Source organism: Excalfactoria chinensis, chromosome 5 (genome assembly GCF_039878825.1).
Source record: "Excalfactoria chinensis isolate bCotChi1 chromosome 5, bCotChi1.hap2, whole genome shotgun sequence".
In the NCBI taxonomy this organism is placed as follows: domain Eukaryota; kingdom Metazoa; phylum Chordata; class Aves; order Galliformes; family Phasianidae; genus Excalfactoria; species Excalfactoria chinensis.
Window position 1 is genome coordinate 46,186,481 of NC_092829.1, and position 22,052 is coordinate 46,208,532.

General features: G+C 44.9%; 1 protein-coding gene across 1 annotated transcript; it reads right to left on the reverse strand.

Moving 5' to 3' along the window:
- Positions 1-5,128: 5,128 nt before the first annotated feature.
- Positions 5,129-21,789, reverse strand: FADS2 (fatty acid desaturase 2). The gene is made up of 12 exons (XM_072337957.1): positions 21,340-21,789; positions 17,909-18,019; positions 16,917-17,114; positions 16,189-16,290; positions 15,854-15,979; positions 13,429-13,489; positions 12,887-12,963; positions 12,577-12,674; positions 9,888-9,984; positions 8,714-8,793; positions 7,491-7,616; positions 5,129-6,959 (listed from the first exon to the last, which is right to left on the reverse strand). The coding sequence occupies exons 1-12, from the start codon at positions 21,544-21,546 to the stop codon at positions 6,908-6,910; spliced, it is 1,335 nt and encodes a 444-aa protein (XP_072194058.1). The 5' UTR covers positions 21,547-21,789; the 3' UTR covers positions 5,129-6,907.
- Positions 21,790-22,052: the final 263 nt, after the last annotated feature.

Sequence of the window (22,052 nt, forward strand, 5' to 3'; positions counted from 1 at the left end):
ATTAAGAGAGGTGATTTAGATTGGACGTAAGGAAGAAGCTATTTACAGTAAGGGCAGTGAGGCACCGGGATGAGTCCAAAACTGCTACTACAGCATGTGTGCCACCACACCGTGACTCTGCCCTCCATGTTTGTTTATAGACAAGCCTTGGAGAAACACGTTTGTGAGAGCCTTTCTGAAATTTGGGTATATTTATAAAACATCTCAATAGAACTTCTAATGTTGTCCTGACCTTTCCCTTTGGAGTTGGTTACAGAGACACAACGGAAATTGCTTCTTAATCTCTCTTCCCCTTTCTGTGTGTGATTCAGTTTCATGTCCCAGAGTAGCCTGATACAACATGCTTTTGCTTCTTACAGAGGGATTTCTAGTCACGCAGGCAGGAATGATAATGTGCTGAAGGAAAGAAAAGTGAAAAGCAACGTTTCCTTTGCTGTTCCCCTTTCTTTTCATGGGCCAGGATCAATAGCAGTGAACTCTGGCCTTGCAGCGCTTGAAGGCATGATTGAAGATTGTGGCTTTTTTGTGGTAAGACGTTCAAAACAAAGAGCACCACCTCACCTCATGCAACCCAAAGCAACTGACCAACCAAATAGAAAAAAGCATCCCAAATCCAAGCCTGTTCCGGCTTAAACAAATGGCACCAATGGAGCTCAAAGGATGTGACATTTAAATGGGAAATGAAGGAAGCAGAATACAGAGGAGAAGAGGTGATTTGTCCAGCCAAGGTTGGAGATGGCTTCATGCTGCAGTATTCAAAGATGTTTTGTTTTCAGGTAAATTATTGATTTTTGCAGGCATGTGAAAGGTACAGTGCTGCTGGAAGGAATTCATCTAGACCCCGGTGCAGAGACTCTGGCTTTGTGCTGTCCTGAAGACAATAGCACACAGAGGCGGTGTTTTACATAAGACCACTGCTCATCTCAACAGGTCCGAATAACAACTGAAGTCAATTAAATTAGCCAGGTAAGAAAAACAGCTACACCCATTTCAGTGTGGATGCGTGCAATCGCAAGCAATTACTGTGATTAACTTTCTCATAGTCATATAAATTCAGCACCTGGCCAATAAGGTGCACGTGTGCCTCTGCTGAGGATGTTGCTCCAGGCAAGAGATGTGCCCTGTGTGAGGATCGTTTTTTTCCCAACTGTTTCCCAGAAGCCTTAAATTTCTCCTTAGCCTTCCTTTTCTTTTTTTGGCTTGACCTGAGCTGTGTTTGCTATTGAAACATTTGTTAGCTGTGGGTTGGAGAGCTCTGCTACAAAATCACACCATCCTTATGTCAAAAGTCGCCATTCACATCAGTGGAGCTTCCCCATCTTTGCAATCAGGCAGCCTCTGTAGGAGTCAGAAGGAGTCCATTCTCCCAATAAGCCCACAAAAACACTGACTGAAGGCAAATAGTTGGATAATATTGATGTTATGGTTCAATTTGATATTGCTGTGTACACACAGTGCTTGTTACCATAAGGATCAATGTGTCAGATCAATAATCAGCAGCCTTGCACCAGTATGTTTCATATACACAGCACTATCGTCATTTTACATTATATGTACAGGGAAAAGAGAAGTATATGATAAATACATAGAAGCTATTCTTCAGTATCTTTGAATTGCTGGATTGATATCACTAAGATTTTCCTATAAACCCACATAGAAGTGGGTGCCAGTTGTTTTTGTTCAGGATTACAGCAGTTTGTTTTTAGATTCAACTTTATATATGACTCACGTTCTCAGCTTGAGAGCACTGCGGCTGCCAACAGGAATGCAGTGAATTTAGACAATCTGTGATTCAGTCCTTAAGCCATGAGGGGAAGATTGAGATGTCGAAATGATCAGTCACCTGCACTGCAGTCTCAGTGGTGTATTCAGATGCGGTAGATTTCTCAGTTAGAAATAGGAAAAAAAAATCCTCTTAGTGGTGTAATTGTTCTCATGCTGTTTCTGGTCAGCATTTGTCCACACCCATCTTAAATTGGTCAGCAAGTGGAATGTGAGAATATTAACTGCTGTACAAATAGGAGCCTTGGTAATGGCCTCTTCTTTCCTGTGCCATTCATCTGTCTGCTAAGAGTTCCACCTCAGCAAGACGACAAGCTCCATGCTCTGAAAGACCTCCTCCTCTCCGTTAGAGGGAGGTTATTTAGTCAGAGTTCTGCAATATGTTGCTGATATCTCTTGCAGGAACACCCCAGGGCTCAGGCTCTGGCTGAGATGATGAACCTCCAGCTAAATTATGGGATTTCCCCTGCTAAGGTATTATGGTGCATCTGAAAACATGCACTTGCAATGGAAAAGGACTTCAGACTGCTAAACATTATGTCTCAAAGTGTCTTTCTGAAGAAGAGAAACAACCTCTTGATCTCAAGCCTCAGTATGAGAAACTTCCAGGATGGTGGAATTATTGTATAGAGTTTCTTGCCACCACTATGATGTAAAGGAGGATTGTATGATGACAAGCAGCTCTGTCCTATGGCAGTGTTCGATACACCACGGGTGGATTATTCACTTTCCAGCTTGCCTTCGAGTTCTGGCATTTTGCATTTCCCCCTTAATACTTCTCATAATACAGCTTTCAAGCAGATGATGGTTCTCTGTTCAGAGTTGTACACTGTTTTCTGAGATATCTGGAATTGAGCTTTTACAGAATAATCAAAAAGAGATTTTTTTGAAGCAATATTGCTAATGGATGAAGGCTTCTTTTTATATCTTGCCAATTACGAATCTCTCCATTCTTAGGCCATTAAGCAGTTTAAAATAGAGATGAATAGAGCACTGAGTAAAATCAGGAAGTGTTTTTGTATGGCTGTCATACATGGCTTGGGTGTAGGCATCTTAATCCAGGACATGAGATCAGAATGACCGGGCCCTTGTTCCCCTTCAAGTTATGTTATGTTGGGATGCTTGGGGGTTCTGGTAACAGCTGTACCAAGAAGGAAAGTCAAGTGCTATATCAGTTTGCAACATTTCAGTTTTGTGTAAGAGCTTCTATTTGTATTAAGAGAATGTGTTTATTTTAGGATCAAATAAAAGTCCTAATAACAAGGTAGGGTCATTTTCCCTTTTGAGTTCTATGACTTCTCATAGAATGCTTTCTGTGCAGAATTAGTTTACCTATGAAGCAATTAATGTGTACTCTGAAAAACAGTATTGATAGCAGCAGATAACCACAGACTGTCCTTCCCTGACTTTGTGTCGTAAGATCTAGGTCAGCCTATGTGATTCCTACTCGTTTTCACTGTCTGCTGTGTGCTTCTTCAGCTGCCAGTGCAGCTCAGGTGGGTTTGTCTGCAAGGACAAGCTCCCAGTTCCATTACATGTTGCTGAAAGCCTCTGGTTGGACCTAAAGCCCACTGACTCCATTGGACCAAGCTGCCCATTGCACCACTGGGAGAGCCATTAATGGGCAGCAAAACTGAGTTTTGACAAACTGCTGGAAGCTTTTACAGAAGTTTCTGTATCCATATTGATCTCACCTGCCTCCTTGAAGTGCCCGGAGACTGAGTTTGAACATTTGGGCCAATCTTTTTACATGAAAAAGATTTCTTTTGGTGGTGGTTCCCAAGACAAGGATGAACACTGCCATCGTTCCATGAAGGCCACAAAGCCATGTACTGTCAGTGCCATAAGAGCCATTTCACCCCGTACAGTGGAAAAGGGACCGTCCACTGAGACACTGCCATGACTCTAGATATGGCTGAATAAAATACAGAAAGCGTTTTTATGGTCAACAGATAGTTATGATTTTAATGAGCAATAGAATACACTGGAAAAACTATTTTGAGTTTGTTTGTTTGTTTGTTTTTGAAGAACAAAATAAACAGGAGCCGTCCTATAAGGAATGTAGGCCTGATGTTTTAACAATTCCTAGGGAACACTTGAAATGTTAGGACTCAGGAAGGCTTTCTTAGGAAAGCATCTGCTAGAAGAGGCTGTGGCTGGAAGATGGCTGCTTTTAACCTGCAATGTGAGGGCTGATTTCTTCTCACTTTGTGGGTATCTGAGCAAAACCATTGTCCCTACCTCAGCTGTTGGCCAATCAGGAGCTAGCAATTAGTGGAGGAATGTAAGCACCTGGTTTCAAGGTACCTTTTCTTCCCTGTCCATGGCATTGGTGTTTGTCTTCTCACTCTGCCTGCTCTCTTCCCATGTTTTTCCCAGCTCTGTGCTACTCCTTCTAAAACACGTGCCCATCTCTCTCTAGTCCAGAGTTAATGCCTTTCTTTTCCAAGCATCTTTGAACATGCTGCTCCTCCTACTCCAGTGGCAAACCCTGCTAGCGTGACTGAAGAGAAGCAAGCCAGCCCTCTGCTGCCTATTCTTCCATCATCTGACCAAAACAAATGCTGTTTCCAGCTCACAGCCTCTGTATGTTGCCAAGTGCTCATGTGGCCAACGATGTGGTTCAGGTGAGTTTATTTGCAAGCCCTGACAGGCTTCAGGTATGTTTGAGAGATTTTGCTGTGTATCTGCAATGCAAATTGCCTTTGTCAAGGAGGAAAAAAGAACAACAACAAAAAAAAGTATGGGTTTTCCCCTCATTCTGTTTCAGAGAAATTAATTAGTTTTGGTCCTCAGAATGCTGGAGCAAAACTGTGCAGAGATGTCAGTATTTATATCATTCTGGTGGCTAACTGGAACCTGCAAAGGGAAGCTTTTTTTCTCTGGGAACTGAGCTCAGTGAGCTCATGTGAATGTTGCATCCTTTGGTGGGCTAAGTTTGCAATGTTACTGAAGCTTCTGGAACACCTGAATTTTAGATGTCACTTTGGTGCTAGTGATCACTTAGCAAGATATATTTATCGAGATTTTCAGGCCTCTTTGCTAGGGTTGTGTTTGATTGAGTTAATGGATGGAGAACTCAAACATTAAGGTGCATGTGAAATGCTGTGTCCCAAGATGGCAGGCTGGGATTTTTTGGAGGGAGAGAAAGAAGCTACGTGATTAAGGTTGTCAGTGAGAATTTGCCTGAAAAAGTAACCAGCTTTTTGCATTTTCACAAGACAAACTTTCTGAACATGTAAGCACAATGATTAAAAGAAAGCACTGCGAGGGGTTGGTGACCTGTTCTTTGCGAAAAGACCTTTATACCTTGCAGCAGCAAGAACCAGTACATGACACCTGGAAGTCACTTCTTAGGATAGCATTACACAGATTTTATTTCTGGATTTGAGTAGCTGCACAATTCGTATGAAAATGGGAGTTTTCAGGGGTCTGAAAGAGGAAATAGTTAGAAAACAGCTAATATCAAGATCTCTCCTGTCCCCTCTTTCTTCTATTTGGTGTCTTGTGCTAAGGTCTTGGGAAGAAAAATGCCCATTAGAGGAGTCAAAACCAGATGGACATATTAAGGCATTCTTAGCAGTGTTGGTCAGAATTCTGGACTAGCCCATTACTACCTGTCTGAGAAGTTACAGCATCCAGAAGGACATCACTGCTTGTGCTGTAAGAAACCAACTATAAAAATTGCTCACATTCTGCTCAAGCTTCAGATAACCTGGAGTAGCTTTTAATCCTAAACAATTCATTGTGCTATTCAGGTGAGGGTTGAGCAAGAACACAAAAATAAGCCCTTCATAAATCTGAAGTATTAGTAGCTAGGTTAAGTTACAGTCCTACCTATGAATTTCCCGTCTGTAAGCATAGAAATCTCAACCAGTTCTCCAAAGTGGGAGGTGACAATACCTTTTGTTTTGTTGGGAGGGCATAGCCACAGCTCTGGAATTGTCTCTGCATGCAGAACCTTGCTGATTTGGTGGGGCTTTATTGGTGTTGAAGGTTCAAAAGCGAGGATCCAATTTCAATGTTGGGCAACGCAATGATACGTGCAATGTCATTGCCTAATGACTAGAGCATCCCTTTTGTACTAGGAAAAGTGTTTGGAGCTGAGAAAAGCTGTTGGAACCTAGCACTGCTGTTGAAACTACGGCTGTTCTTTGTAGAGAATGTGTCTCTTGCACTGTATTACAGTTGAATCCAAAGGCCTTGATCTACCTGGAGTGGGCTTGGGATTGTGTTGCATGTTAGCGAAGTGATTGGAAGCTGTTCAACTATATCCTCAGGTTAAACCATTCATGGGTTTTGGCTATTAGATGCTAGACAGGGAATAGAGTTACAAGTAAATTGTAAGATATTTCTATGGGAGGTCTCACACCACCAGCACAGCCTGGCCAGTTCCACCTTCAGCCATAGGGTCTGCTGTCAGTCTGTAGTGCTGGGGGAGCTACTCCTCTTCCAGGAGGAACCCATTTTCTTTGCTGACTGGTCTCAGGAGCAGGGCACGCAGCCCAGGACTCTGACATAGAAACAGCCCCGGTTTCTGCTGGGCATGTGCAGACAGGCAGAACTGGGTGTTGCCAAAGCTCTGCTCAGGTGAAAGAAACCATTTGCGGTTACGCAGATTGATTGGCAATTAGTATGCTTTGCTTATGGGCAGGACTGAAAGCCGCAGCGTATGGCTGCTGGGCCCTGTGGGTTGAGGTTCCTACAGCAGAGCTGGCACAGGTGTCTTAGGATTGTCCTTGGGCTCGCTGAAGTCTAACAAGTCATGTGTGTGAATCAGGGGCTTGTGCGCTTTAGGCAGAGCGAGAATGAGTGAATGGCGAGGAGATGGTGGAGGGCAGATGCTAAATATCTCCTTTTTAGATACTTCTCTCTGTTCTCTCCCACCCTTCTGTTTGTGCATTGGGTCTTGTCCTCTGAAGGCTATGCCCAGCACATTTTACATCTGTCCGGATTTAACAGGTTGCCTGAGCTCACAGCAGTAGCAGTTCACAAGACAGGAAACTCCCCTCAAACTGTGCACATAGAAATAGACTGAATTCTGATAGTAAAAGACACATAGGTGATCTTCCCCATTCACCCCCATCCCTCCCTGTGACTCACACCTCCCCATTAAGACTCATGTTCACTTGTGGAGGTAAGCGTCCAGCCATAAATCTCCAGATTTCTTTAGTGACCTGAGGAAAGAAAATGGAGAGAGGTTTGTTTGTCTCGTGAACCTCTGTCACTTTGTTCCTAGAAAGGAGAACTCTGATACTGAGTCTGAGCATGAACCCCACAGATTGTCCCCCTCAGAATAGCAGAGGAGCTGCCTATTTTGCAATTTGGGCCCCCCAAAGTGACCGGTTTCAAAGTACTTTGGTTGAAGTGCTCTTGTTGCAGAAGCAGCTTTGGGGGACAGCACTTCCCCACCCTACCTCCCCTCCCTCCCCCCACAATGTAGTGAAGTATTTTCCCATTCCCTTGCCAGCTGTAACCTGGCATCAGTCCACTACCTCAGTGGGGCTGTACCATTTCTGTTGAATTAACTAATCTGCAGGTATTCCTTGGGCTGCGATGTGAAGGTTGTTACCCTTAGTGACACCAGGTTACAGAATACCCATATGCTATTTCTCAAAGTGTCCTGAATTATTTGTAGTAGAAATGATAGGATGCATGCTTGTGTAACAGTGAACTGCAAGCTGCTGATGGTATTACAAGAACCTTACCCAACAATATCTACAAATGCTTTTCCGAGAGACTTCTCTTCATACTGCACCCCATACTTGGCACATAACGACTTCACCAAGGGTTTGACTTTCCAGAAATTGTGCCGTGGCATTGTTGGGAACAGGCTTGAATAGAGAAAGAGAAAACATCTGAGAAAAATCTAGAGAATAACCCCAAGGGATGGGCATCTCCATCTGCCTTCTCACGGGGCCAATTAGTAATGCCTTCTTGAGCTGTACCAATAAATGAAAGAAAGAGAGGCAGAGAGAGATCTGTGCTTTACAGTACTCTGTTTCAAGAAGGCTTGTGAAAACAGAATACATCAGTTCTCCTGCTGCTGTCAGTCCTCGGAACAAAGCTGTGTTCAAGAGACAATCAAAGCCAGTTTATGCAGGAGAGGATGCTACAAGTGCAATGCAAAGGAAGCAGGAGAGAGGAAGCAGCCTCACTCTGCTGAGATAGCTGCCTGTTTGCTTTGGGCAGTACTAATTGTTTCTTGCCAAACTGAATTATCAGTGGCCCCTTTTTCCATCTCACGGAACACAGAAGCAGGTAAAGAACCTGGGGTCATGTTGCTTATACTGTTCAATGAAAATTTCCAAAGCTGACTTCCAAGCCAGTCACCTTTACTCTAAATGTGGTCTCTATTACATTTTGCACTAACAGACTGCCCTGGTTTTAATACCCTTCCTGCAGCCTGATACTCAGCAGTATGTACAGTCCCACATTTCCAGCCATGAGATGCTGATGACCTTTTATTTAGGGAAAGGACACTTCTGAAATATATCTTAAGATAACTTCTTGAGTTTTACTATCCAAATCTGTAGCCTTTGTATCTTGTAGTTTTGTACCAACAACTTAGCTGAAAGCCAAATTAAAACTGTGAGAGTGAAAGCTGAGGTATTGGGTAGCATGAGAGAAAGATGCTGTGCCTACAGTGACAACAACCCCCCAGTAGTTTGGAACTGTCTTTGCTTGAAATATGGTAGTGCACCAAAGGGGAAGAGGAAGGTTTGACTAGAGAAGGTGTTAGACTACCTTGTGTGGGCCCTGCCTTTACCATGAAAGTTTGGACCAGATCATTTCTGAGATCCCTTTCAACCTGGGCTTCTCTGTGATTCTGTCCCTGCTCACACATATGTTTTTACCGGACTATCCCTTGCCACAGATACAGTATTGTAATAACGAGGTGATGACCGAATGTTACTGGATCCATACTCACTGGTGCTCAATTTGAAAGTTCAGGTGCCCGGTGAACCAGTCATTGAAAAACGACTGCTCAATATTGCAGGTGGCTGCCAGCTGTGGAGGCAAGAAAGCAGCCATGAATGCTGGTGACCCAAATAGCTGTGAATTAGTCACCCTAAAATCAGCATGAAGCCTATCTTGCCTGTGGCAGGGGCTGGAGGACAAAAAGCGTCTTCCTCTTCTATGAGCAATCATTGTGTAGAAAGCTGCCATTCTGAGACAGCTGACTGCAGCATGGGAAACGTTAATCCTTGGTCACAGCTGGCTATCAACTGTTGTGCTGACAATGCCATGAAAGGATCAAGGGGCAATGCAGGGAGATAGTCATGTTTGGTGACATATCAGCCCAAGGACAGGGTCCTAAATCTCAGCATATCTAGCTGGAGACCAGATGGTTAACAACAGGATCAGGATGGGAATTTGGAGAAGAAAACCCCATGGATGCAGGAAGCCTACTTTTACTCCCATCTAGTTATTGTCCAGTATGCATGAACTTCTCTCAGCCCAGTTACACAGAATTAGTGTAGTCATTGTCCTCTAGGTCTGAAAAAGACTTGGGCCACCACAAATAAAAGGTGTGCATTTGTCTGACCAGGCATTAAAGAGATTTATACATAGAAAGTAGTACATCTTTGTTTAATCTCTTATTCCATTAGAAAACTACAGATTTTAGAAATATGCTAAACTCTTTCTTCAGCTGGAGTTGTTGTGTTTTCAGCACAGGGATTTAAGGTTTAAAGTACCATTTTCCATTAGCTGATGATTTCCATTGAGGCATTTCTCTTTGCTCATATGTGTATGCCTATGTACACCACATGAGCACCTGATAAAGCCTCAGAAATGAAGAAACAAAACATAACTTTCTGATTATTCAAATCAATACAGAAGCTTAGACTTCCATGCCTTGAATGACTTTGGGGAAAGCAGATGGTGGGGATTGGATGATGGTTGGACTAGATGATCTTAGAGGTCTTTCCCAACCTTAATGATACTGTAATTCTATGATCTTTGTGGTAGAGAGGTCTTGGGCAGAGGCCCTATGCTATAACACCTTGTACCTTTATCAGGGGATAATTTGGTACTCCATCCATGCTTTGAGTAAATTGAGTAAATAAATCCAGTTTGGGGTGAGTGAAATCAGAGGTTACCTGAGAGCTAAGCCAGTCTTTGTGCTTCTCACAATCAATTTCCATTGGAATGTGATTCATCTGTGTGACCCACACAAACCAGTGGCTCTCCAGAAACCTTCAAAAAACATACAGACAAAAAACGGAACAATTTATATTGCAGACCAGGACCCGAGGTAAGCAGATGGTGTTTGCAGGGAGCAGCAGGACATATAGCATGTGAGAAAAACATTTCCTCAGGATACAAAACTAAATGCCTCTTCCTAATGAAACCAGAAAGAATCACTTCTGCAATTAATTCCTCTTTCTCTCTTTATACCTCTGGGACTAACGCTTCTCCTTCCTCAGGAGCGAATCTATCTTTCACACTAATTTTGCCTTTTTCTAAATGAAGATGTAATACTGAGGAGGACCGATAGGAAAAATTGCTTCTCCAAGGGAATAGTGATGCAGTGGCACAGGCTGTCCAGGGAGGTGGTGGAGTCACCATCCCTGGAGCTGTTCAAGAGCCACAGACATGTGGCACCGAGGGACGTGGTCAGTGGGATGGGTTGGCCATTAGACTTGGTGATCTTAGAGGTCTCTTTCAGCCTTAATGATTCTGTGATTCTATACTCCAATTACTTGAGAAAATGGAGCCATGATTTAGAAATTCTGAGTTGATTTTCTTTGCAATTGCTTGCTGGATATACAAGAGTTTCAAAGTCCATCTGCTCATTGGTGTTAACTTTCTGATTGTCAGATTTAGTGCTCAGGGGCTCCCAGTTTCTCTTTGTTTTCTCTGTAACTTTACCATAATTCTGAACTTGAGATTGGCTTGTTTACTGCTTGTGGTGTAAACCACGATTTTAGCCCCTGGAGAACAGCCTACAGAAATGCACTTCTGTTTGCCCAAAGCTGTTTCACTGTGCTGAGACTGAGATGCATGTTGCACGGCAGTTGTTCAACATCCTTTTCCAGAAAGCAAGCCTATAGACTAAAAAAAGCAGATGATCTGATGCTCCACTTTCACCAGTAATTTCAGCAATCACTGTAATGTAACCAGCAGTAATTTCATAAAATCACTGACTGGGGTGAGCTAATTAAACAGAGCTGTCTCAGAGCTTTTTGGAAGTCTGGATTTTGATAGTTTGTTTTTCCAGTGTTTTCATCTGTCTGACGAAAGTCTGAATAAGACTGTTGATATCATGCGTCAGCTAATTAGAACAGTCTCAGCTTTCTACTCATTACTCACATCTGGGGTGAAAACAAAATGAAATGTTTTCATTTAACTTTATGCCTTATGTATTTAGATTGAGAGTGGTGGCCCTCATTGCATATTCTTATTGCTCTGAGCCATGGGAGAGCTGACTACAACGGTGCATTGTTCTCTGAAGCTCCCAGGGCTCTTCTTTAACTGTCTGAAGTATAACAGAACTATAGTAATAGGGAACCATCTCCAGCTGAACTTTCATGAGGAACTGGAAAGAGTTTTGCAAGGAGAAATGTTCTTCCTCCTGTGTTTTCATCTTGATCAAAATAGAAAATCTTTGGAGATACAAGGTCAGGTGGTGTCACTTGTTGAATCCAGATCAAAAATTTTGGCTACAGGCTTACACAAATGTCCATCTTTTGAAGTTCCTAGTTAAAAAGACAAAAGAAAACAGGGCAGAAGTGTTCTGAAGCTATGAAAACTGAAGTCGCGAACAGTGCTGTTATGTTTTCTGGAGGCAAACCTTCAGATTTTGCGAAGGCTTTTGCGTATCTGTTGCGATTTCTTTTTGCTTTAAAAATGTGGGGTTATTTTAGAAAAATGTTTTTCACTCCGATGAAATGTTTTCTAAAACTAGTGCTGGCTGTGGGACTAAATGCCATCCTTCAGTATTAGCCAAAGAGCTGCAGATATTGCATGCAAAACAGAAATACAAATTCAATGCTACCATCTGGGACAGTATAATCATGCAGTGAGTAAGCTTCCCAACCCTGCCATGCCTGATTCATTTTGGCAGCCCATGCTTGCAGTTCATGTTTTCAGATCTCTCACTGAACTTTCCACCCATTTATCACACAGCAGTAATCAAGAGCAGCTCATTGTGGAGCATGGTGACAATAAAGGGGCAGAAGACCAGTCAGAATCAAGACACACAGAATAATTTCTCCATAGGTGTAAGGAGAGCTGAGAGGTAGTTTTTTGGGGGTCTATTGGAATGTAGGGATAGGAGCACTGATCTGTGGTGTGAAACAGATTTCTGAGGCACTGACCTCGGCGTGGAAGCAATGACGTGCGTGTGTAGTGTACAAGATGTGAGCTATTTTGCATGTGAGAAGTGGGGAGCATTTTCATTCTGGTGCTCAGAGGGCTCATGAGGCACCTTCCAAGTGAGCTGGGAAGAGTTTGGCCTGAGGCACTGTGGAAGGGTCTGGCCTTGGAGAGTGTGGAAAATGCAAAAGTGTTGGGATTGGGCAGTGTGTGAGAATGGGGATTTAGGAAAAATACCAGAATCCTGGCTGAACCATCACAAAGGCTGAGGAAGGTGCTGAGCACCAGAATCAGCTCTGCTGTGAGGAGGTAGAACTGGGAGATGATGGGAAGAAAGCAAAGCGACAGGAATGCCCAATAATACAACACTGTGTGGCAAATGACTGCAGAGAATCGTAATGAGGAAGGGCTGTGGGCCATAGCAGAGCTGGAGCTTGGTTAGCCCAGCACTGGAGGTCCTTTATCTCCTACCTGACAAAAGTGAGGAGAGACAGGGATCCCAGAATGCCATAGAATGGGATGTATGTGATGAAATAGCGCGTGTAGTAGCTGATGGCCCAGGCAAGGTCCTAGGGGAAGAGAGAAAATATGAGGCATCTCTTAGCCTATTTCATACAACGTGGCTCTGCTGGTAATGTTAGGGGCATTAGATCATTAGTGCAGCAAAGTGTGATCCCTTCCCAGCCTCCCTCTGCCAGGTCTCTTGTGCTGGAAAGACCACTGTTCTCTCTCCCCACTCAAATGTCAGACCCCACCAAGACTGAGGGAACATGTCACTCACCGCCCATAACCTGCGCTTGATCATGGTTGACATGATTTGGAGTTGGAAGTACACGGGGATGAGCAGAGGTGGGAAGACTGCAAAGCAAAGGGAAATGTTTCGGACATCAGAGAGGCAGAAAAGCGCGTGACATGAGAGTGAGCTGGTGATTTAGGAACTGTTTCTGGGAAAGTCTGCCCAGCACTGCTAAAGGAAGTGATATGCTGGTGACAGGGACAGGTGACTTCTCTGTGAAGGAGGCCCTAGTTTACACTTGTTCGTCTTGACTCATCGCATACAGGTATTCCATTGAGCCTCCCACACAGAGTCTACTTCCCAGTCTCAACCACTTGTCTTGCTTTCTATAGCCATGCTGGCAATTCTAAAGGTGCTTGGGTATCCATGAGAATATACTGAATTGATTTTGAGGCCTGTACAGGTATGCCATTAATAAGACTGTAGGTCTTGGGAAGAGAAAGATGAGTTGAGACTTATGCATTTCTCTGCTAAGTTCAGTTCCTCTGACCAAAGAGTAAGAGGAGGAGCACAGTGCAGATACTCACTGAAGAAGAAGTACTCGTGCTGGTGGTTGTAGGGCAGGTACTTCAGCTTCTTCTTGCCATACTGTGGGGACAAAGATGAGAAAGCTCAATCTTGGACAATAGAGCCCATGCGTAAGAGGGGATTACCTGCAATACTTCTTTATTGACTGGAGAGTTTTGACCAAATTCCCACGCCATCAAAGCTAGAAGGTATTTTATTATGGATAAATATCCTGACTTCATAATTCTCCTGTGTGTAAATTCCTTTTTAAAGCCTTCTGGTCTTGATGCTGGCAGCTTCTTTTTATTTGTGAACCTGATGGCATTTTCATTCATTTTTGCTCTTCCTGCCTTGCCCGTGGCTGTACTTAGAATTGCCATTTTTCCATTATCACCAACACAAATTCAAGACTTTGATAGTTGGACCAGATGATCATGATGGTCTTTTCCAACATTTATGATTCTAAGGCATAGCAAAGTCTGACCAATGATACATTCTTAGGTAGGATACCTTTGGCAGAGAATGGTGCTGAACATTGGCTTGTCTTCCACCAAAATGTCCCAGCCACCAACTCTTTCTGACTTCTGCAACTACCAGCCCATGAGCCCTTCCATCTGCCAGGGCTTTTTAAAGTTGCACTTTATCAACAGTGGAAAAACTAGTGTGGCCCTTTGCTATTTACACAGGAAGTCATATAGGTGTATTTAAGTCTACAGTGCCTGTGTTGCTAGTTTGACGTGATTTGACAGAAGTAGTGTGCTGCCCCTGAGAGCTCTTCTGCACCAACTGCTATGTAACCATGGTTCATTTACACACAGCAGATGCAGATGTTCCTCCAAAGACAAATTTGGTCAAATTCAGTCTATTTAGTGAGGACTGAAAGAAAAGGAACTGAATTTTTCCCTGTTGTTCCTGGTAAACAGGAACTACCCCATTAATCTCCAAGACAGGACATTTTGAACAGACAGAAAAGAGATCTTCCTGGTGATCTTGAGTGCTGAGCATGGAATTGGCATGCCCAATGAATTCCCAGTGTGCCAGCTCTTGAGCCAGGCTAAAGTGTTGTTGGCAGAGCAGATCTCATCCTGAGATGAAAAAAGTACCCTCCATTTTTCCTTTAAGTAAACCACAGTCTGCTTTAAATCCCAATTATCAAGCACAACATTTTCCATTGTGATATACCAACACAGTGAAGAGCTAGATCCCGATTCGTATTTTCTAGACTGTCTTTTTTTTTATGCTCCAGGGGAAGGCTTTCATTTTAGTCATATACAAAAGACATTTCTGCATCTTGAAAATACTATGTGTGCAGTATATCCTCTATATGTATTCATCCACCAGCATGTATGTCGCCAGTGTATTTCTGGGGTTACTTTCTTAATAAGATAAAAGCTGGCTGAGAAAGCATTAGATTTTTCATTCTGTACTTCCCTGAGCTGTACTTGCTGCAGATCTTTTTGTTGAAGTTGTTGCTGCTGTTTTTGACTAGAAATATTTGTTCAATTGTGAAGGAAAAAAAAGACCAAACGTTTATTTTCTATATGTAGGTTTTTATGAAATTCTAAGTATTTTGGCTCTAGAAGGACAGACTGAATCAAAACTCTTTAACTGCCTACTACTCAGTGTGCGGCATGTTGGTCCACAGCTCATGTAAGAAAACTGTTCAAATAGATGACTGCAGTTATCTGGTATAACCTGAAGAGTTAATGGGTTGGTCTGGCTCTCAGTCTTGGTCTTTGTATAAAATGTTCATTTCAAGATCAGGTGATTCCTGAAGATCTCGAGAATGAGGTGAGAGTGCAGTCACTTGCAGCTAGTTTATACAAGCAGGAAGTTTCTGTATGCCTTGAACTTCCAATTCAGCTTTGCTGGCTTAAGCCCTCAGATTGAATCAAAATCTCCACAGATTTTGCCTCGAGAAACAAACAAACAAACAAAAAAACCCACAGAGACATCCTCCTGTATCTATGCAAGCAATATCCTCCCACATGCATGGCAAATGTTCCAGTACGGAGGACATTGTCCAAAATAGTCAAAGATATTTTCTGTGGAAACAGATCAGTTTTAAAATATTCTTGGCAAAGTACTTAGAAACACCATATTTTCCCCTCGTGTTGATATTTCAATACAGCAGAATGAAGTTTTCTTTAACAGCTTTCCACCGTCCCTTGTTTATTGCTTTTCCTAAGCGACCCCCAAATATTTCCTAGGGAATATATAGGAAATGGATAGGGAATTATATAGTCAGTCCTGCACTTCCTCCCAGTATGTGGCAGGGTGTAACTCCCAACAGATCTCAATAGATGTATGAAGTCCCTGGGAGAAGCATTTGCTTTCTTATCACTCTTGTAAAGAAAAGAAGACCAGCAAACTTCTGTTTTAGGATGTCATTCTCTGCTGTCTTTACGGATGAGGATTTTCCACTTTTTAACCACTTTGCCTTACCTCGATAGGCTGACTTTCTCCAAGGACAAAAATATGCAGCATGTTCACATCTGGGTCTTTCTTGAATATGTTTGGCTTAGCGTGATGTTGGAAGTGACGATGGTTCCACCAGTTTGCAGAGGCACCCTGAGCAGATACAAGAACAAGGAATTAAGTGGTAGCTGCACTAAAACAATGCAGTTCTGATGATGTCCAAACTACTGTTTGCATTTAAAAAAGAAAGGTCTCTCCATCCGCTCATTGCTGAAAGACTGACAGATTCAGGGTTCTGCTTTGATGCAGTCAAAGAGACTGTAGCTATTTCCACAGACCCCCCTGTCCGTAACGACCTTTACCTTCAGGTGTCCAATCACAAACTTGTGGGCAATGTGGTTCCAGGAAGACTTCTTAAAGACAGAGAGGTGTCCAAAGTCATGTTGCAGCCAACCTGCCTGGGCCTGAAATGATGGGAAGAATGTTAGTTGTACAGCTGCTTGAAAACAGAATTGAGCATAAAAGAAAATAGAGACAGAAGACAAGTTCTGAGCATGAGAAAGACAGAGAGTGAACTGGAGAGGGTGAGAAAGCTCTGTTTTGGTTCTGGAAGGGAGCATAGCATTGTGGAAACACTGAATAACACTATTTGGAAGGGATCCACAAAGACTGTTAAGTCCAGCCCCTGGCTCCAGACAGGACCAATCAAAATCCCAATCCCATGTCTGAGAGTGATGTCCAAATGCTCCTTGAACTCTTTCAGTTCAGGGCTGTGCCCACCACCTCTGCTGAAGAACCTTTCCTAAATACCCAGCCTAATCCCCTCCTGCCATTCCCTCAGGTTCTGTTGCTGCGACCAGGGAGAAGAGGTCAGTGCCTCCATTTTCTGGAGTAGAACAGGCAGAGAAGATAAGATGTATGTGTGATGCATAATGACTGGTGTGTAGGGGTGGTCAGAAGGCACTATGGGATCTGATATGTGGTGAATGTTTTTCCTAGTTCTGTGGGTCTAACAAGAAAAGTTTGGCACACATTGACCACCTCTGCAGTGACTTGGGCAACAAATATCTCTGTGCCTTCTACTTCTTACCTGGGAAGTTGCAAGGATGCAGGCAAGAATTAGAGTTGTGATCCAGCCAGTACCAAAGTATGAAACCATAAGCCAAGCCAATGCTTCCATTGCAATGATATGGCCCAAGTAAAGTGAGAAGAACAAAGGACTGGCTCTGAACAAATTCATGTCCTCTGCTGTCTTTCTCAGGGTCCGAAAATCCTCCACCAGCTGAGACTGCAAAATAGACATGCAAGACACAGCATGCAGTTTGTAAGCAAGTCTGAATGCATCCAAGACTAGGTTCTGTGCAAAGGACTCTGGTTATTTCTTGCTTTGTTTGGCTACACCAAAAGTAAGGAAGGATATAGTTTTATTTTCATAGCGCTTTCTTTCCTAAGAGTAAACATCCTGGCTGGTCTGATTCTGTGCCTTGATCCTTTGCACCCTGAGCTAGGAGAGTAACTTGAGCCTTGTGCTGTGAACCAGGACTACCTTGCTGTGTTGGGAGTTACAACATTTGGTGACTTGTCTGAATGAGCTTTACAAGTAGTAGAGAGCCATTAGCATCATCTCTTCCATTCTGAGTAAGACAAATATACCAATGGTCATGGCCAGCCATAAAGAACAGGGTGGAATTAAGGGTTGGTTTCTTTTGTTGGTGGTGTTCTGTTTTTTTTTTTAGCAAGAACTAGTCATGTCACGTACAGTGCCTGAATAATGAATGAACTGTCCAGGATAGGTACAGAACTGGATTGAGGATATGGTGCGGATAGAAGTGGTACCTACTGGGTTGCTGCTTCTGAAGCACAGACACTGAAATGGGACATTTCCTCACCCATGGGTCCCTATTGCTCCTACCAATTGTAACATAATTGTGGTTGTTCTCCAGAGCTTTGCAGGTACTGGTTTCAGCAGGATAAGCTGCCTGTAGTGAAGGCCCCTTTATAATCTACCTGGAGGACATTCTGAGAGGGAAAAAATGGTGGCACTTGTCCATAATAAACACCAACTCATTAACAAATACTCACATTTTTATCTCGGTCCTGGCTGGGTTCCCCTGGAGCAAGCTCTCCAATAAGTAATGGCTTGAGAAACTTCTGCACCAAGCTGGGGTTGATGTGGAAAGCCTGGAATGCGTCCTGGAGTAGAAATAGGAGTAACTGAGATTCAGCAGTATCTGTTGCTTTCTGCCCATTGTTCTGTTCCTGCACATCTCCAGCACTGTCCCTCCTTGTAGTAGGCCCCCCGCACTGTGGGTGGGGTAACACTGTTACTATGAAAGAGGTGTGATCTCTGTTCAGTGTGGTACTTCTGTGCTGATGGAAGCCCTGTCCATGGAGACATTCAAGGTCAGGCTCCGAGCACCTGGTCATTGGTGTCCCTGTTCACTGCAGGGGAGTTGGGCCAGGTGGCATTTAAGAACCCCTTCCAACTCAAACAATTCTATGATTCTACCAGAGAAGCTTTCTGCTAGAGGCTGATTTATGTGTTTATTTAGAAGGAAGTAAACAGTGAGGCCTGGGATGGTATCTAAAGAGGTGTAGAAAGGCACCCCAAGAAATTTCCTAAGCAACTAAGTACCTAAATCCTGCTTAATTCCCTGGGAAGGTGGGCTGACAGGAATGTGTGCAAATCCCCACTAGGATATAAACTCCCTATGGAAGTCTGCTGCCTGGAGGACGTTCAGGAGAAGGGGTTGACTTTTGTTTTCATAGGGCATTTGATTTGAGTAGAGTTCAGCTCAGGGTGCTGTAAAGATGCAGTTCCATGATAAGTTTACCACAGTGAGCCACAGTTCTCTTTTTGAGATGCTCTTCAGCATGAAACTCCAGCTTCATTTGGAGCTTATTTTGCTCGCTGTGCTCCTCCTTTGCTGAGATCCTATCACATCTGGGGAAAGCTTGAACTCTTCTATTCCTCATGGAAGGAAACCAATGGATCTCACAGAGTCCAGAGGCCTAATATTTAAAAGGGAGGGTAGTTGGAAGAGGCATGGGGTTCTAACTTTGTCAGTGACTAATGATCCTAGTGGTTATAGTCTCCTTTTCTTATTGTGTTGAAATCCCTATCTTCTTCACTTTATGAATAAATAAAATACAACCAAGGTACAGTCAAAGCAGAATTTGGTAGTACCATGCTTCAGCCTTTCTTCCTTCATCCCACTGATTAACAGTTAATTGCAAGGACCACCTAAAATCTCCCCTCTTGCTCTAAATTATTATTATTAGGGGGAAAAAAAATCTTCTCAGTAAGAGTGGTGTTGCAGTGGCACAGGCTGCCCAGGAAGGTGGTGAAGTCAGGGACTCTGGAGGTGTTCAAAGTCAGTGGGCATGGTGGGGATGGGCTGGGGGTTGGACTTGGTGATCTTAGAGATCTTTTCTAACCTTAATGATTCTATGATAAATAGGAAGGTCAGATCAGAACATGCTCACTGTGCCTAGCTGACCTTGCTGGGAGCTCACCTCCATTCATAAGCTGGCTCTGGAGTTCCAAATTCCCAGCCAACAACCTTGATTTCAAAGTGCACCAAAGTCCATGTAAACTTTCACCTTATTCCAGGACTTTGTTTTGAGCTTCAGTGTAATACTCTGATCACAGAAGTTCTGCTGTAGGAGGCATGTAAAGAGCGAGAGCTGTCTACCCAAGGCTTCCCTGGCAGCAGCATATCTATTTTCTGGACATGTCATGGAGCTCTCCTCCATATCTGAACTTAACAGCTGTGCTTCTTTCAGGGTTGGATAAAAGGAATGGTTGGAACAGGTCAGAAATGCAATCATGCATCTTAGAACACAGTCATAAGCCAAGCTTCTCGTGGGAAGGGGGAATTATCCCAGCTGCTTTTGATGGGGGGGAAAGAAGTTTTCTTTATTGGTGCATGTGCTGTATAAAAGCATCAAAGTACTTGGTGCAGTCAACATAAAGATGTTCTTTTGCATCCTCGAACATCATCTAAAACAGGGATGCTGCAGGGAGCTGGGACATGTGCTAAGCCTTATCCATTTCTTGAGGCAACTGTGCATGATGTGGTGCCACAACTGGCTGCACCTGTCCCAGGCCGGTGTGCCATATCAGTGTGCCTAAAGTGACTGAGTGCTGAGCACTGCTGGTACTTGTAGGGGAAACTTACATGTAAGCTGTCCCGGGACAGGGATGGAAACGGTTTAAGAGCTGAATCTTTATCATTGCTGTTTCCTCTTCCAAAGCCCTCCCAGTTGTGATATCTTGCAACTCAAACTGAAACTTTTTAGCACAGCCCCGACAGGCTCAAGGCCAAAGCTTTCTCACCCTGAATACAAAAGATATTTTGGCAGTAAAACGTTATTCACCATGGGGAAGCTGGAAACCAGATGCCAACTCTGTGTTAGTGCTTGGGGCAGGGCACCCTTCGGTCTGTGCCTTCACAGCGTGCTCTCTCAGTACAGTGGGATGCTATGCTAGGGAGGAGGAGCTGGAAGCAGTGTCACAACCCTGTCTTTCAGTCTGCCTTGTAAAGATCAGAGACAAATGCAACAGCAGATGCTTTTTGATTCCGTGTGGAGGAATTGCAGTGAATTCTCAGGGATAGGAAGCCATCAGAGGAGCTCGCAGCTTGTGCAGCAGAGAGAAAGCCCCACCCCTTTCCTTCTGAGGCAGAAAGCTACTCATTTGGGGCATTTATTGGAACCGGACAAGAACAGAATGCATTTCAGTGCTTCCAGGAAAATAGCAGGGAATAACCGCAGGCAGAGGGAGACTGAAGGAAAGCGTTAGTAATTCTGTGGCACCCACAGCCTTCTTGCTCAGGTGTTAGAGCTGCAGCAGACCAGCAGCTAATGCTACAGCTCTGCTTACGACGCGTACAGAGCTGGGGGCAGCTGCATTTATTCACCCCGAACTTGGAACGTGCTCTTGGGATGCACTTCTGCAGAAGGTGGCTTAGGGGGGAAAACGCAGACAGCAATCTCTGGACCAATTTGTTCCCACCCCCCTCCTTTCTTTTTTTAATTGCTGAAACAGGAGAGGTGTCTGAAACAGCCCAGCCATGGAGTCCAGGAGCAGCTGTAGCAGCAGCAAACTTTCCCCCCTCCCCCCCATAGAAACCTGTAACAACAGTTCTCTGGGGAATTCTCTCCTGGGAAAAAGCTGAACGGAGCCTTGTTCGGCTCACCTCTACTACAGAGCGGCAGTGAAACGGGCCGGGCTTTAACCCTTGCTGTGCGTGCTCCCCGGCATGCCCTAAGCCGCTCAAGAAGGAGGGGAAGACCCTCGGCCCCACGAATCCCCAACTCCCGGCACCGCACGAACGCAGACAAAGCCCCGCAGCGGAGCCTCTCCCGACCGCTCCCCCAGATGTTGCCCAGCGGAGGAGGCGCTGCGCCCGCGGGTATCGCCCGTGTGCGGGGAGATGTGCGGGGAGAGGGGCGGCAGGGCGCGTGCCCGCGGGGATGTGCCGGAGCGCGGAGCGGCCCCGTGCCCTTACCGTGGCATCCTCGCCGGCGCAGTGGCCGATGACCCGCTGGCCGCCCGGGTGCCTGTTCGCCCACTGGGTAACGTTGTACACCTTCCGCTCTATCACCAGCCACCTGTCCGTCCTCAGGTTGTGCTTCTGGATCTCCTCCCAGGTGTAGGAGCGGACCTGCGGCTTGCACTCGCCGGACTCCTCTCCTTTCTCGCCCCCCTTCCCCATGGGGCCGGCCGACGCTTTGTCCTCTCGATATGCGAGACCCGGGGCCGTGCGGACGGGACGAGCTTCCCGTGCCCGATTTAGCTCAGCTGATCCCCGGCTCTCCCCCTCTTCCTCTGCTCATGTCCTCCCTTCTCTTTGTTTCTCACTGCCCGGCCCCAGCGCTCCACCAGCTCCGTCTCTGGCTCCGAAGTGCCCCCTAGGCTACGTTTTTCCTCACTGATGTACTTTCTCCTCGCGCATAGCTCCGTTTCGAGGCAAGCTCGGCCCATTTCCACCCCCCCCCCTCGCCCCCCCGCCTCCCCAGCATCCCCCTCCATTCAGTACCGGTGAGGCTTCCACAGGGATCAGCAGAGCCCCTGCACCAATCCCGGCCCTCCCGCCGCAGAGCTGGGCGCTGCCATTGGCCCCGCGCGATCTTGCGAAGGGAGCAGCCGGCGGCCGGCCAGACCGGGCCGCGAACCCGCGGCCCGACGGCACGGGGGGAGCGCCTCGTCTCCCACGCCTCC